Source organism: Periplaneta americana, chromosome 13 (genome assembly GCF_040183065.1).
Source record: "Periplaneta americana isolate PAMFEO1 chromosome 13, P.americana_PAMFEO1_priV1, whole genome shotgun sequence".
NCBI lineage: Eukaryota > Metazoa > Arthropoda > Insecta > Blattodea > Blattidae > Periplaneta > Periplaneta americana.
Genome location: NC_091129.1, coordinates 23,585,408 through 23,603,475, shown reverse-complemented (window position 1 = coordinate 23,603,475; position 18,068 = coordinate 23,585,408). Strand labels below are relative to the sequence as shown.

The 18,068-nt window shown below is 33.9% G+C and overlaps 1 protein-coding gene across 1 annotated transcript in view; it reads left to right on the top strand.

Annotated features, from left to right (window-relative positions):
• Positions 1-14,955, top strand: part of LOC138712642 (catalase-like) — a 95,021-nt gene extending 80,066 nt beyond the window's left edge. The window contains exons 11-12 of the mRNA XM_069844610.1: positions 4,761-4,890; positions 14,734-14,955. Of these exons, the coding sequence (XP_069700711.1) occupies positions 4,761-4,890; positions 14,734-14,865 (262 nt within the window). The 3' untranslated portion in view covers positions 14,866-14,955. The remainder of the gene's footprint in view (positions 1-4,760; positions 4,891-14,733) is intronic.
• Positions 14,956-18,068: the final 3,113 nt, after the last annotated feature.

Sequence of the window (18,068 nt, the reverse complement as noted above, 5' to 3'; positions counted from 1 at the left end):
TGGAAAATCTCCGCGTTGCGAGGAAGAACCAAGAATTAGCTGGAGCTCACGACTTGTCACGTGACAAAGTTGCGGCCGTTTATGGGTGTTGGAGCAGTAGCATTGAGAGAGAGACCTAACCCGTGAGAATCACTGAATCGGCATCTTTCACCCCTGATCACAAATATGAGATCAGGGCTTCCACGTATGAATCATTAGACAACTCAGTCATCCACCCATGCCTCTTCTAAAACTAAGAAGTGCATGACTTCAGTTGAATGTTTTAACTTAAAAGAAAGGAAAAAAATGGAAGAATATAAAAATCAGCAGAAAAGTCGCTAATCGTATTTTACAAAGTTTGTCGTCGAGACTGATTCAAAATTCCCTAGATTTAGCGACTTATCGCTAAATATGGCAACACTGATTATCAGATCGTGATTTGGAGAGACGTTTGGACGCTTGTGGTCGGATGCTGAAACAATTTCCAACAGTGATTCAGCAGGCAAAGGTAATGTTTTCTGAAGAATGCGCGTTTTATCGCAGCTCCCGCTGACGAACTGAAAAGTGCGGTGCAAACAACTTTCCAGACATTGACCCCAAGAATTTTGGATAACATGAACAAGAGAACATAGCGGAGCATTCGACTGTGCAGAGACCACGGAGGTACACACACGAATGTTTTGGATTCTTAAGAGATACGTTGCGTCTTTTGTAATGTGTATACAGATTTTGTAATGTAACGTGTATACGAGCTATTCCATCTCAAATCGAATGAAATATAGGGAAAATTGACCTTACAATTTCTAAATACAACGAAACTTTTTTTGTACGTAGAGAAATGTGATACAATGCTTTGTGAAAAGTTTGAGGCATCAGAACTTCGTAGTGTTTAAATTAAAAATATTTTATGCTCGACCATGCCGAAATGTAGTAATTATACACCTGGTAGCAGTCCTTTAATGCATGTCATTAAAGTACACCTACTAATTAAAGTACAGGTGTTTTCAGCCAATGACTACTCAGCTTACAGGTGTTCAGCCAATGACAAGTCAGCTTTGTACCGTTATAAAACAGCAAGTATCGATTATTCTCGGATATGCAATCGAAAGAGAATTAGCGAAAAGTCACGGAGACTGGAAATCCAATACTGTCGCAGAAGGTTATGTTCTGTTACTATAATAATTAGCGTTAATTGTAAATAATATTCAAATAAATTCAATTTGTTATCTCGTTTTTCAATTCTAAATCAATTTCCAGGTTATGTATGTATGTATTTATTCACACTGCAGTGGGTATATACCCGGTGGCAGTGGTAACTAATTACACTCAATAATGACAATAATAAATTTATTAATTAAGAATACAATTAATAATAATACTAATAAATAATACTAACAATAATTAATAATAATAATAATAATAACAACAATAACAAAAACAACAGGGAATATACTAAATTAAATGAAACAATCACTTAAAATAACATTTGAAATAAATCTAATTTGTATCTTAAAACTAAGAACGAACTAAAACCCACGAGTATGATATGTTCATATCTGCACAAGTACCTTTCAAATTACACTCATTTCGCTGTCAACTAACTCACTGCAATGGAACTACGACACATTTCACTGATTCTATCCTGATTTCACTAACACTTCAAAAACATTTCACTGTTCAAATACTATGCACTACCATTATTAACTATAAAGCTTCACTGACAGGAACACGTTTCACTTACACAGCACACTTCACTGACACGACATACTTCATCACTGATACAACACACTTCACTGACACAACATAATTCTTCACTGATACAACACTTCAATAACAACATATCATTTACACCCTTTAAGTACTGTGTATAATTACCGTCTATTACTAAGGTCCTTAAGCCTATTTTAAATACATTTTTGGTTGTTGGTAAAGCCTTTAGTAAGTCTGCAGGTAAAGCATTCCAGTCCCTGATAGTACGATTGAGTGTCCGTCCTCTGCCTTCTTTCCCTCAATTTATATGAGTGGTCGTTCCTTGAGGAGTAATTTGGCGGCTGCAACCTATTTTTTATTTCTCACCTCTGTATGTTTTGAACAGTGCGCATAATCGAATTCGCGTTCTCCTGTCCGTGAGTGTGTCCCATGTGTTATATCAAAAATAGTTCATGTTACATTACATCAAGGTCAATGACATTATTGTTTCTCGGAAAAAATCAATACTTTCGCGTCTCCGCAAATCTCACAATTCACGACCTAGAACAAGGTCACTTCCGATTTTGTCAGATACAAATAGAATGTATACATCTGAATAATTTCAAGTTAGAAATATGGTCGAGCATGAAAAGTCGTATGAAACTCGCCTATAATGGTAATTAAGAAGCGAGTATGGATGTTTATGAAACGAGCGCAAGCGAGTTTCATAAACATCCATACTCGCTTCTTAATTACTATCATTATAGGCTCGTTGCATAATGTACTATAAATTTATCGTATTTTCATAAAATTAGCAACTTTAAACTGTTGTAGCTCCGAAACCCTTTCACCCAATGATCAAAATCATGGTTTATTTTGATGCTGAGAAATTAAAGTTTGTATTGACATATAAACAGATTTTCTTACTTTTCATGGAAATGAAGAAATTTAGATTTTTCCTCATTAAGACGCCTTTGGCTAGGAAAAAATATTTTTAAAATATATAGTTAGATTCCGATTGAAAGTACAAATAAACACATATTTTTTACTGATGGTATGTTGATAAGAAAGTATTGAAAATATCTAATAAAAAAATAAATAGTACGCGCGTGAACAAACCAGCTGACTGTGAGACGGGAGCTTAGCCGAGACAATCAAGGCCAAGAGACAAACAAGTGATGTGTCGTCTAGCAGTCATAGCTATGCTAGCTTTATCACAAGTTTTCATAAACACAGGAGTAAAACGACACCCAAGGCTCGCTTATCTTCAGCTCTCGGCCAGTGCGAGCGGTACTGCGCCGTTCAAGTCTAGGCGTGTGAAAATAATCTATTTAATACCCTCGAAACTCATTGCCGTACCACTAAGCAAACAATGTCGAATCCCTCTTAATAATGCAAGGTTTTTTTCTCAATAATTTTTTACATTTTTACAAATGATCAAAAAGCCTAAAAACAAGTAAAATCAGATTATCTGTTCTCTGTGTACAATAAAATTAAGGATTACTTCTTAACATAACCTATCAAATGTCAGCTTCAAAATAAGCTCTCGTTCAATGTTCTGCAGTAAATGGTTCCAGAGTTCTGAGCGCTGAAAGAGGCTTGTTTTTATAAAATACTCTAAATTTGTCGCTCAATAATACGAAAACCGTTTGACTTTCGATAGTATATTTTTGAAAATGCACTCCCCTCAGCATCTTGTATAAGTAGGGAAGAAATTAGAGTATAAAAATGCGAGGTTTTTTACTGATCGATTTCATATGGAATAGCCCATATGGACTTTGTGCACACACCGTAGAATTCAATTTAATGCTGCAGTATTTAGAAACTCAAAATGTATAATATACAGTAAAACTTACTTTATTACTGAGCACGTAATGAATCAATTAGTCCTTGTTTTCTATACCATTATGTAAATCTGTCAACTCCTTGTGAACTCGAAACTGAACAAAATAGTGAACAGTGAAGACTGGAGACGGGATAAGGCGTAGCTTTACTGGTATCTTTCCTCTCGTCCGCTTATTTATTTATTTATTTATTTTACTTATTTATTTAATAATAACATACATAAAAACGTTACATTAAAATACCCCGAAAGAGCAAACCTCGTGTTCGGGGACAGTTCCGTTACATAGATATACATACTTTGTAGACAAAATACTTAAGAAAAAAGGTCACATAAAGATGATAATAAATTTAGTAAATAATAATACTAGTAATAACTGAGTGAAAAAATAGACGATGTTGAGATTGGTGGATTAATATTAAATTATTATTAGTAGTATAATTAGTACAGGTCATGTTGATATAGTAACCAAGATAAGATAGAAAAAATATACTTATGATAGAAATAAACTTGTTTTACAATACATGGTACATAATATAAATACAGGGAAGTCTGTCATATAATTTTTTTAATTATAGATCTGAATATTTCATTGCTTAAAGTAGTCAATTCTGGATGAAATTTTATTATCGAATTATATAGACGTGGACCATAATTTGTACTGTGTAGTAAAGCAGCAGATGTGAAACATTTAGGTTCAAGTAATTCAAGAATTTCATTTCGTCTTGTATTATGATCATGTGGCTGAGCTACAAATTTCATTCTATTTTCATGATAGAATTTCATTAAAGAGTATTTATAAATTTGGTCAATTCTAGAAACATTCAATTCGGAATGGATCAAATTTGTTGGATAATCCAGTCGCCTTTTCAAACAAATTTTGATTATACGTTTTTGCAACATTATTAGAGGAAGAAGATCAGTTTTTGTAATGCCTCCCCATCCAGTTAAACCATATTGGATAACAGATTCAACTATAGCCAAACAAACCAAACGTAATCCCAAATTTCGATAATCTTAACAGACCCGGATGGGATTCTACTGTATTGTCATTATGCAAAATGTCTGTTAGTGACTTTATATTATTTCGTAAAATTATCGAAGAATAAGTAATCGTAAAGGAATAAAGGCTGGGTGCCTTTTTTTTTTTAAGTAAACGCCTGTTGAGCAAATTTGTAACTTTTAAGAAGCCAAATGTACTCATTTTACTGAAATTTTCGTTTTGGTTCATTAAAGTTGTTACTTTCAGATATGATTCACGCGACAACGACAATTTCAGTCAACCAAGAACCTTGTGGTTAAACATGCTGGAAGATGAGAGGCAACGACTGGTGGCGAATATTGCAGCCGACGTTAAAAATGCTTCGCCAAATATTCAGGTAAGCAAAAATTGTAAATGGAATATAATCAAAATGAGGATGAGATTATGTGCTCCTGCATTTTACACGAGGCCTTTCTAATACTATGTAATGTTACTATTGCAATACATTCGTGCAAACGTCATTGGGTATTTATGATTCCACAGGTGTTCAGTATAAGGCAGAATTGGTTGTAAGACACGCATTGCAGTCTCCTGATAGTAAAAAGAAAGTACCTACTTACTTACAAATGGCTTTAAGGAACCCGCAGGTTCATTGTCGCCCTCACATAAGCCCGCCATCGGTCCCTATCATGTGCAAGATTCATCCAGTTTCTATCATCATATCCCACCTCCCTCAACTCCATTTTAATATCATCTTCCCTCGGCCTCACAACTAACATTCTACATGCATTTCTGGATTCGCCCATACTTGCTACATGCCCTACCAATCTCAAACGTCTGGATTTAATGTTCTCAATTATGTCATGTGAAGAATAGAATGCGTGCAGTTCTGTGTTGTGTAACTTTCTCCATTCTCCTATACCTTCATCCCTTTTAGCCCCAAATATTTTCCTAAGAACCTTATTATCAAACACCCTTAATCTCTGTTTCTCTCTCAAAGTGAGAGTCCAAGTTTTACAAATACATAACAACCGGTAATATAACTGGTTTATAAATTCTGACTTTCTGATTTTTTGCCAGCAGATTAGATGATAAAAGCTTCTCAACCGAATAATAACACCCATTTCCCATATTTATTCCTCGTTTAATTTCCTCCCGAGTATCAGTTAAGTGACCTAATTTCTGAACTGTCAGTCAAGTTACAGTGAGCTCAGAATATGTGCTTCAGATACGTGTGCAACATCCGACGATATGATCACATATCACCGTCCTTCGCAAGTCTTTCGTGACTCCGACTTAAAGAACGCAGAACTTTACACTCTTTGTCTTTAATCTTTCGAATTCTGCATACCTCAACACCAAATTACCTTTCGTCTCGTTTCTCTTATCTATACTCTAACCACGACGTAAATACCAGATCACTTATCTGTGGCGCGCTAATTATACCTCTTCATAGAACATCTTGTTATTCATCATCTTTTACAGTATCCACCTCGCGTCAATGGAATTCCTTGTCACAAAGTATTAGGGTCTGCAAGACAATAAACACCTTTAAAAACAGCTTAAAAGATAACCTTCTTAGCATTTCACTCCAATCATACTGTTTTAAACTATCACTGACTACATTGTTACTTCTTTGTTTAGACATCATCCTGATAGTGCTGTATTTTCAAAATTGTCTCATAATAATCTCTTTCTATTATCTAATATTATTTGAAATATATTAACATTCTATGTATTTTAGCTTAATTCTGCTACACAGTTTATTTCAGTGTTTAATTAATAGTTCATAGTATTTTCTTGTTTAATTCGTAAATAACTCTTGTATACATGTAACTCTCATCTAAATCAAATTGTTGAATTCTTTGTAAGTTCATGCATATGTAGTCTATATACACTTTTTGCTGGTTGAGTCGAAGAGAAGGCCTTACGGCCTTAACTCTGCCAGCTAAAATAAATTATTATTATTATTATTATTATGATTATTAATAATATTAATTGTTACTGTTCCTCCAAGAATTTGAATTTTTCCACCTCTTCGAAGGATAAATCTCCAATTTTTATAGTTCCATTTCTTACAATATTCTGGTCACGAGACAATCATATACTTAGTCTTTTCGGGATTTACTTCTAAACCTATCTCTTTACTTGCTTCAAGTAGAATTCCCGTGTTTCCCCTAATCGTTTGTGGATTTTCTCCTAACATATTCACGTCAACCGCATGGACAAGAAGCTGATGTAACCCGTTCAATTCCAAAGACTCTCTTTTATCCTGATCTTGCCTAATGGCATATTCTAGAGCGAAGTTAAAAAGTAAACGTGATAATGCATCTCCTTGCTTTAGCCCAAAAGAAAGTGCTATCAATTTTTATCTTATATCCTATATTTATTGACAACAAAACAATGACGTAATATGATCTCAGAAAACCACAAGAAATCTATAGTCTTTCTGACACAGACTTCCTCTGCCTGGATGAGAGGGGTCACTCCGCTAGCAGGTGGATTCTAGCATTGTGATTGGGAGGCGAAAACACAAGCTTGTCTATTGTAACCAAACTGAGAACCTGCAGTACAGTAGCTATATAGTACCGGATGCATTCTTTAGTATTCTTCTGCCACACCAAGAGTATTGTAGACAGTGTTAATCTAACTCAATAGTAATTTAGTGCGATATCACGCCCTGTTCCTAGTTCTGTTTAGCAAAGATGTTGTGGCTGGAAGATTATAGTGCCTAATATTTACAGAGATTTGTGCAAAACGTCTTTGGTATGAACACAATTCAGACGCTGCGCTGGGTAGAATGACAGCTTAAGTTTAAAACCTACATGTATGTTTTGAAAAAAAAAAAACAGTGTCGAAGTTTTAGAACAATGACAACCTGGATTGTTATTATTGTTGATTAGAGGTGAAGAGAATAAAGCTACTAAAACTTATTGACCGTTTCATGTAATAGTTGTGTTTGTGTATTAATTTTTTTAAAAGGGTTTAGGCCTGTATCCTTCAAGAGAACATAAATCATTCTTATTGATTAAATTTAGGATATTACACAAAATAAGCTGTGTTTTCATCCTACAATCAACTGATACTAACAAAAGTACAGGTTGCCAGACGACGATAGAAAACAAAAGATGCGAAAACAAATGAATGAGGTGTATAAACAACTGAATGCTTTTTCATATTTAAGTATAAAAATATAGGGTGCCATTTGAAATTTCAAATGGGGATGGCTGGGGGTGGATGGTGAAATCTAAAATGCAATTAAACTTTGTTTCAGACTTCCCCCTCAATATCTAAATTGACGTGTTTCTTGTTTAAATTGAATTAAATTTAATAATTAGTTATTTAGAGTGTGAAGTTTTGAAATGAAATCCCTGTATATTAAACAATCTCTGATACGTGACTATCCATAATCTCATACAGCAGAAGCTATAACATAACCTAAATAATATACACTATATAAATGATAGAAAAATTTTAATTAAGGATGATGAAATAAACATAAGTAATTTTAAAAGGTACAATAATTATAGAAAGTACGATGTTGGCAAACAAAGGAACAAACGCTAGGGGGTGACAAAAATTGTAGGACAAGCAGCCATGATTGGTTGGAACACGTCATTCCGTACCGTATTATTGGTCAAAAGTATACTGACGTAGTAAAAGTGTAGGCCTAATAGTCAATTGAAAATCAAAAATAGTTTTGTTAAATTATCATATTATAACATAATGAAATGTTTATCCTATGCATTATACGCACAAGGATGGCATTGAAATAATAGCCAAAACACATTCAATGACTTTCAAAATGAGCATTAGCTTTAAAATCTAGGATTCGGCACTACAGAATCAGTGTCTCGATTTCAAGCTTGTGAAGTTACATATTGTTAAAACAAACAGCAAGCAAATATACTTCGAAATCATTGTTTCCAAGCGTCATTGTGCCTTAAATTATTATTTTATTATTATATCGAAACAAATATCACTATATTACATTACACTATACATCGTTCTTACTTCATACTTCAGTACTATTTCAGAAAAAAAAATAATTTTTAATTTTCGTTCCGTGTGTGGTCTGAAAATTCGACTTAATGTGCATCAATACCACTATATTTTACCCGGAGATGCTGACCTCTTTTGGGAAAATACATGTATATTCATTCCTCTGAGATTCCTCTCAAAGCAAGACTCCCCTTTTACTGTGATATCAGTAAGTCAGACGAAATGTTCAGCAAAAGGCAAAACTGTAAAAGCTTCCGGATGACAAATAAAAAAAAGTAGAAGTTCTTCGACTTTTTAAAATATACTCCCATTACAACTGAAGCTAAAATTCATGTTGTATATCTTCTGAAAACTGATAAGAATTTAATTAATTTTCCTTATTGATTTTTACGAAGTTTTTAATTACATTGATGGAAAGGATATTTATACATTTACAAAATAAACAAAGCAAGAATTGCTGTAATTGTAATACATTAATTTAAGAAGTATATTGGTCCTGCTATATCTCAGAGTTATGTTTCTTTCTCTGTATACAATGTGTTCTTTTCAAACCTCACACATTTTAATTAATCATTGCTAACAAAGTATGTGGTATTACGAAATGAGACTAGTATGAAAGAAAGAGAAACTCAAAGAATTTTCATTACATCACATTAACACACCTCTACATGTGAACTATTGGTAGCACGAACAATATCAGGTCTGCATTCGATTTCATTCCACGTTCTGTCCGACATGTCCATTGATGCTGTTGCAATTGTATCGGGTTCGTAAATCTTGAAGATCTTGTACTGGAGTCGCAAATACACGATCGTATACACGGCCCCACAGGAAGAAGTCCAGTGGAGTGATGTCTGGCGAACGTGGTGGCAACCAGATTGAGTTTTGAGGACTTCTCTGAAATCCCTCTTTAATTTCTCCAATCTTCTCTTCTGAAACACGTCGACGAGAACCTCCGGATTGTTTGTTCACACTTCCAGTCGCCAGAAACTTTTCATAACATGCCTTAATGGTTTTCCCTTCAGATGCATTTCCTCCATATTCTCTCCGGTAATTTCTTTGCACTGCAATTATTATTTATATTATCTCTACATACCAGGAAACAGTTCGTGCGCGTTGCTGCGGAGTCACCATTTTGTTTTATGCTATTATTTCCCAACATGTAACAGATGAATTACTTCTAACACATGGAATAACAATTCTTTGACTATACATCTTTATTACACAACTTTTAACACAATTATCATTTGAAAATTTTACGTGACAACTTCTTTGAGAACGGGCTTAATATTTAAAATTATAATACTGATTATTGATATTGTGAAGATGTGACATTATTAGGGAGAGGATTTTTTATGTGTTAAAAAATTTAAATATATTTATTTTTTATGTGCTGAAAAGTACGAAAATATTTGCTAAAAATAAAAATATATATATATATATATATATATATATTTTTTTAAATATGACAAAAATACCTTACTTAGCTTGAAAAAAATGTTATTAGGTACTCACCAAACACACTTGAGTGCTAGTAGTTAGCCGAGAATTGCAGTGAACAACAAAGGTCATCTCCAAATTCTCCATCACAAATGCATGCCGATTATCTCTGAACAACGACTTATACCGTGAAAACGATCTTTCCACATCACAGGACGTCAGACGTGCATATTTAAAGAGAGGAATGTCACAAGCACATACACCATCAATTTCACCTAAAGGCACACCCTCCAATACTTGAGCAACTTTACACATTTTTTTATATCCACTGTTTTTCCCAAACACATTCTGGAATTTGTCCCTTAGTATTTGTGCTTCTGAACCTGGTAGCGAGTCTAGTTTAATTTCCATGGCACGCACCTCCCTGTTTCAGAGAACAGGTTTTTGGATATTTCGAGTTTTTTTATGGTGTCACACAAAAAGCTTAAATTTGCTAATAGGAAAGCCAAATTCTTTTCTTAAATAACCATCTTTCAGTATATCTTGAAGGATATCGATTGACGAAGCCCGATAACAGGGAATCACAAGAAGATATATTGCCTTACTTGATAGACATGAGCGAGAGGCGAGAGATTTGTTTAAATTAAATAATGTTCATACCCAGCTCTTATCTGTTGTGTTTCACAAACAAAGCAAGGAATGAAATCATCTTCAGCAACAATAAACATTCCTAATTATGTGTTACAAGATCTCTCCTCCTTGTCCATGTAAATTTATTCTCTAATAATAACACTGATATGCTGCCTAGCAGTTCTCAGAATTTGAGGCGACACTATTATGAAAATGGATCACGGATACACCACATAGCGCTTAGAAACACGAAACAACCAATAATTCTTAAAAAAGATAACGTACTTCGAGTGATATAATTGATTTAGTTTTAAAATATTTAAAAGTTCTTTTAAAAACTTATTTAAGTAAAAAAACTCCACGATTTATGTGTTTATAATAGATTTCCTGAAAATAGCCTATGTATTTACAAAATTTTTTGTAAAAATGTGTGTTATTATGTGAAATAAAATTCTGGTTTTAAACTTGAAACTACATGTTCGGAATTTTTAACTTTGTTAATTGTGTTTTGTCACAAGCAAAAGGATTATTTAATTACATACGAATCCGCTCCTTAGACATTATAACTTATTTGTACCTGCGGATTGTCGATCATTATTCATATCACACCAATAGTATTAAAGCACGATTATTAGCAGATTAAGCACCGAAATCAATTACATTTATTTACTATTATTAGTAAAGTTAATCATTGTTTCAAATATTTAAATTTCAAACTCATTACATTAAAATTAATTGGAAAATTGCAAGTTAACAAGAAATATTGTTTTAAATTTGTGTTAAATTTAAAACGAGAAGACACAAAATTCGTTTTCCGAAATTCTTTGAGTTTCTGCGGATTCGCCATTTTGTTTTATGCCATTGCTGCCCAACATGTGACAGATGAATTAACTTCAAACAAATGAAATAACAATACTTTGAGTTTCTCTTTCTTATAATACCGGTCTCATTTCATAATTCCGCATACTTTGTTAGCAATGATTAATTAAAATGTGGGAAGTTTGAAAGGGACATTGTGTATTATGGGAAATTTGTGAAGGAAAAATATCCCGGAGCGTAACTGTACTATGGTGCAACTTTCAAACATAGATTTTTTTTTTTTGCTAATGGCGGTTTCTTGATTGTTCGTCATTCTCCCATATGATGCGGGTTTTGTAGACCAATTTACCGACAGAGTCATCCAGGGTGTGCCGTTTCTCTTATCTATACTCTAACCACGACGTAAATACCAGATCACTTATCTGTGGAACGCTAAGTATACCTCTTCATAGAACATCTTGTTATTCATCATCTTTTACAATATCCACCTCGCGTCAATGGAATTCCTTGTCACAAAGTATTAGGGGCTGCAAGACAATAAACACCTTTAAGAACAGCTTAAAAGATAACCTTATTAGCATTTCACTCCAATCATACTGATTTAAACTATCACTGACTACATTGTTACTTTTTTCTTTAGACATCATCCTGATTGTGCTGTATTTTAATTGTCTCGTAATAATCTCTTTCTATTATCTAATATTATTTGAAATATATTAACATTCTATGTATTTTAGTTTAATTCTGCTACACAGTTTATTTCTGTGTTTAATTAATAGTTCATAGTATTTTGTTGTTTAATTTGTAAATAACTTTTGTATACATGTAACTCTCATCTAAATCAAATTGTTGGATTCTTTGTAAGTTCATGCATATGTATATACACTTTTTGCTGGTTGAGTGGAAGAGAAGGCCTTACGGCCTTAACTCTGCCAGCTAAAATAAATCATTATTATTATTATTATTATTATTATTATTATTATTATTATTCAGAACTGCACGCATTGTATTCTTCACCTGACATAATTAGGAACATTAAATCCAGACGTTTGAGATGGGCAGGGCATGTAGCACGTATGGGCGAATCCAGAAATGCATATAGAGTGTTAGTTGGGAGACCGGAGGGAAAAAGACCTTTAGGGAGGCCGAGACGTAGATAGGAGGATAATATTAAAATGGATTTGAGGGAGGTGGGGTATGATGATAGGGACTGGATTAATCTTGCACAGGATAGGGACCAATGAAGGGCTTATGTGAGGGCGGCAATGAACCTTCGGGTTCCTTAAAAGCCATTTGTAAGTAAGTAAGTAAGTAAGTAAGTATTATTATTATTATTATTATTATTATTATTATTATTATTATTATTATTATTATTATTATTATTATAAGAGGTTGGTCTACACTACATCTGCGATGAGATGATGGTGGAGGTATGTTGGGATAGAAGGGAACTTGAGCGACAGTAGAACATCCCTGTGCTATCGTGAAAAGAAACGTACGTTAAGCTCAATTAAATTACCAGAAAACTATCAGAACGTGTGATATGACTGTTGGTAGTACGTATATGTGGTGTTTATGAGGTTTTATTGGAGATTGGGGCAAACTACTATACACCGATTTGTGTTTCAGAGGTGACATGACAAGGATTTTGGTTTGCTTCATTGAATTAACGAAATATCAGACAAAATAACAGAATTTATCGACCAATCTTTATTAATACCATAATACAATGATATGATGATAACAATAACTTTAAATCTTCAGTAACAGCAATGGTGGGCATTCCTGCGGCATTTCCGCAGTGACGTCAAACCTCAGCGAAGCATCAAACTTGCCCCCTACTTTCCCCTTTCCCCACTCCACGAAAATACTGCGCGTGTACGTGGCGGATTATACTGGATTGCTATACTTCGGAGCTTCAATAGTGATACAATGTCTTTCGCAGAATCATATGAATCGAGAGGATATCACACTTACAAGAAAGGCGGTTCTTTTATTTCTCATGTTTAGGATCAGTTACAAATATTCAGGACGCGAACTTAATTTATGTACATTCTTAAAATAGATCACCTGTTACACGAGTTCAAAGAACACAGATTCAGTGATTTTCAAAGGATGGAGAAAGATTTAAATATTTTTGTCACTCCTTTTCATGTTTAAATTAAAAATGATATCCCAGAATTGCAGTTAGAGGTACTGGATTTGCAGAATGATAGCTTCTTGAAAGCAGAATGTGAAGATCTGCTGGAGGTTAAAATTTTTTTAAAGATGTCCAGTACTACATATCCACTGCTTAGACAGTTTGCTTAAAAAATAATGAATACCGTCATTTCCCATAACTATGGTCCTGGAACATAACTATTGTCCACGATACCACTATTCAAATTTTGTACTCCATAACGTAGTACCTCGTTTATCTATATTTTTGCTGTACTGTAGATTGAATTCAAGTCACTGCAGCTATCTACGAACGGTTTATGTTACTTCTACAATGATTTTTGAATGGTTGTATCGTGGACCATAGTTGTGTTCCAGACCATCGTTATGGGAAATGACGGTATGTATTCATCAACCTAACAGTGCGAACAGCTGTTTTCTAAAATGAAATTTATAAAGTCCAGCCACAAATCCCGCTTAAGCGATGCTCTTCTACTTGCGCAACTGAAAATAGCATGCACAGATATAAATCCCAATTTCGAAGAAATTGCTTTGAAAAATGATTAATTAAATATCACGTGAATGAACTCTTCTAATTAGGGGGGAGTCAGGTAGTATCGGACATCGGGTAATATCGGACAGTGAGTTTCTTTCATCTACTACACGATGATAGTACCTGATTGACATGGTTACGTTTCTGTGATGTCGCATAGAGAAACGCAACCATGTCATTCAGGTACTACCATATGGTGGTAGATGAAAGAAACGCAATGTCCGATATTACCCGATGTCCGATACTACCCGACTCTCCTCTACATATGGTAGGTAGGAGTGTAGTGGCGCAACTGACTGTAAATCCGTCACTGCACTGTACAGTGCAACCCCTCCCATAGTGTAGTTACCATATAAATCCTGTCTTGTGGGTTGCGTTCATTTTGCTCACCACTGAGTAGGGGAGAGTCGGGTAGTATCGGACATCGGGTAATATCGGACAGTGAGTTTCTTTCATCTACCACACGATGATAGTACCTAATTGACATGGTTACGTTTCTGTGATGTCGCATAGAGAAACGTAACCATGTCATTCAAGTACTACCATATGGTGGTAGATGAAAGAAACGCACTGTCCGATATTACCCGATGTCAGATACTACCCGACTCTCCCCTAACAGTATTATTTTTCTCGTTTTAGGCCCGCGTTGTGGATATGTTCAAGCAAGTTCACATCGACTTCGGGCAGAAGTTACATGAAGAACTCTCACAATATAACACATGCTGTACAAAATCTTATAGGATAAATAAGCCAAGGGTGTTTAGAAAGTGAAAAAAAAAAAATGTTACTCTTGTTAATAAGAGAACTCTTAAAATGACTCTCTGTGTATGTAAAGAAATGCACTTACTCAATAAAACATTGTATCACCTTACTTGTATATTTCAATCTAGTTTTCCTATAGAAAATATTTCTTGTTGATGTGTCAACTCTGTCTCTCCATGTATGCGCTATGTCCTATGCATTTTTAAAATTGTTCACATTATTATTGTAATAGCATTTAAGGAGTCTAGTAACAAAGACGGACAAGAGCCATTTCTATTAATTGTCAGTAGAGCCATATTTTTTTATTCATTGCGTTAACTTCTACTTTAGGTTATGAACATTTTTGTGTGTCATATTGGTAACTTTATTAGCAAAATAATTCAGATTTTCACTTAAAAATATTAGTTTAAAGCACTTTAAAACGTAAATAAATATTACACTGTCCACGTTTGAAATTAAGACTGACTTTTGTACGTTTCTGAAACATACAAATATGTAGGCCTAAGTGTCCGTTTTTGACACACAGAACTCAGAATCAGGGTAATGATGAGAAAATTCTATGGAAGTTATGACTCCATTCTAAAACTAATACTTGACTCTAAAATTTAGAAACGTTGAATTTAGAATGTTTTTTCCATCCAATTCTCATAATAATAACACTTTGACTTTTTTTAGTTTTTATTTTACTGTAATTCTGCACAGATAATTTGTGGTTCATTTAAAGGGTCTTCAAAAAAATCACTTTCCATATGTCTACATGTTTATAAAGAATTTTCGTAACATTATGAATCTCTACATTTTTATCAGAACTCTGGATTACAGTACTATACCACTGAAGGCAGGGGTTTACCTTCCACTCACATCTGAACGATTTACTTTGACTCCTACAGTATTTTAATTGTTTTTCTTTAGCACGTTTCCATGGTTTAGGATTAAATTTACGTTTTCTAGCCAGTGCAGGCATACTCTCCAATTCATTGCGCCTCAAAATCTTTATAGATATTTCAATAAAATTTCGAAATGAAAGAGGATGTAAGCATTAAAGTCTTCTAACTCGTCAGAAATTCCAGAATGTAAGCATTAACTGATCACTATGACAGTTTTAAGTCATTCCCAGCAACCTGATTGGCTGAAATAGTCATATATGGACGTGTTCGATTACACTGGTCAAGAGTCATTTTGCGCCAGACATGAAACTAACAAATTCTTACTAACTTCGACTTCCTGAATTAAAAAATAACAAGCAAAATATTTCATCAGTTCGGGTTTTTGAGGTGCACAATATAGCCTAATTCATTTTCTATACATTTTATTTAAAAAATCAACGTATTTCGTGTGTAACCATTTTGTTTTACAAATAAATCGGTTATTGTTGAAAGGAACTAAGTTCACTTTTTAAGGTTTTGAGATAATCGAAAAAAACTGATTTGTGAATAATCTATCGAAGATTAAACCAAAATATATTGTAGATATGAAAAATGTGTGTACAATATATGTTGGTTTAATCTTCGATAGATTATCCACAAAACAGGTTTTTTACGATTATCTCAAAACTTTAAAAAGTGGACTTAGTTCCTTTCAAAAATAACTGATAATGTGACGGTCCATTATGTGAAAACAATATTAATATAAGTAGGCCACCATGTTACAAAAACGTGTAGAAACGGAAGTTATTTTATTGCCCTTTTACGAGTCTATTTGGAGGGGATGAAACAGATTCGTAGTATGAATTCGCTTGAGTTTATCTGATTTTACTTTAGATGTGTATTCCTTTCACTGTGAGCTTTAATGACATTACTGTAGTTTATATTTTGCAATAGACTACCCTGTCAAAACCACTTCTAGAAGTGGAAATTATTTTATTGTCCTTTTCGGTTCTATTTGGAGGGAGAGAAACAGGTTCGCCGTAAGAAATCGCTTCAGTTTACCAGGAGATTTCCGTGGTGTTAGTATTCTGTGTAAGACGTGTATTTCTTTAAAGTGTGCTTCAATGATAAGTAATAGTTTATGTTATACCCGATAAGTGCAAAATGTCTCGTGTGTTAATAAAATCGACAGTTTCTGCTATATTTATGGTGAGTTCGTTCCAGCTAAACAAAAATCCAAATTAACCGCATTAATCTAGAAATCATACGAATTATAGGGGAAACCCGGGCAAAGCGAATAAGCTAAGAATAAAGAATGCCACAGGTTATATTTTGATGCCCCCGAAATAAAAACAGCATGAAATTGGTTGTGACACATGTTGTCCACACATTTAAAAAACAACAATTCGTTTCAAGTACCAACGGATAGTGATATGATTTGAGAAAGAAAATATAGCTAATTATTCGCTTTGCCCGGGTACCTGGGCAAAACGAATAATTAACCCGGGCAAAGTGAATATCCCTATAACATATTCACATTTCTATTTAATTTTTATTCACTGATAATAAAATTAAATCAACACATAAACACGATGTTAATGAGTCATATTAGACGATAAGAAATGTCATTACAGCCATTTACAGCACGTTAGATTAGTACAAAATACAAATTTGAAAAAGTCGACGTTCCACTGGCACTGAAAACGTGGATTTCTTATGCTTTTGCTCCTGCGCATACTTCCGTTTCAACGTTTTTAATTGCTATAGATCTAAGAACTTCAGAGCGCTAAAATTTTCTTCGTTTACCTCCTGTCTTTCGAGCATCCACTTTTGGCACTGGCCTAAATCAAAAGAACTGACTTGGCTTCTCCTGCTGACGATGTTGAGGGTTTTGGTGTAACCGGAACTGAATGCCAACGTACTATGGTAGGAACGATCATGATTTTAAAATCAAATGTAGGAAACAGAAAACGGATGTAGGTAAATTCTCATTTTTAAATAGAACTATAAATGATTGGAATGACCTACCTGCAGCGGTCTTTGAGGGCTGTCCTTCCTTAAGGAGATTCAAGAATAACTTAAAAAGTTGTGTATAAAGTGCAAATTAAAATTAAGTTGACATTCAACATCTAATTTTTTAAGGTAACATGTATTTATCTAGCCTGACGAGTGTACTTCCTTGGTTTGAATTGTAAATTATTTAAAAATAGCGTGTAAGAGGGCTTTAGACTAGAAATGTTTAGTTTAAATGTAGTTCTGTTTATAAGTATGCATAAGGATGTAATTATTTGACTTATTTGAACTGTTGTATCAGTGAAGCGAGGTGATTCAGTGAAATTATGGTTT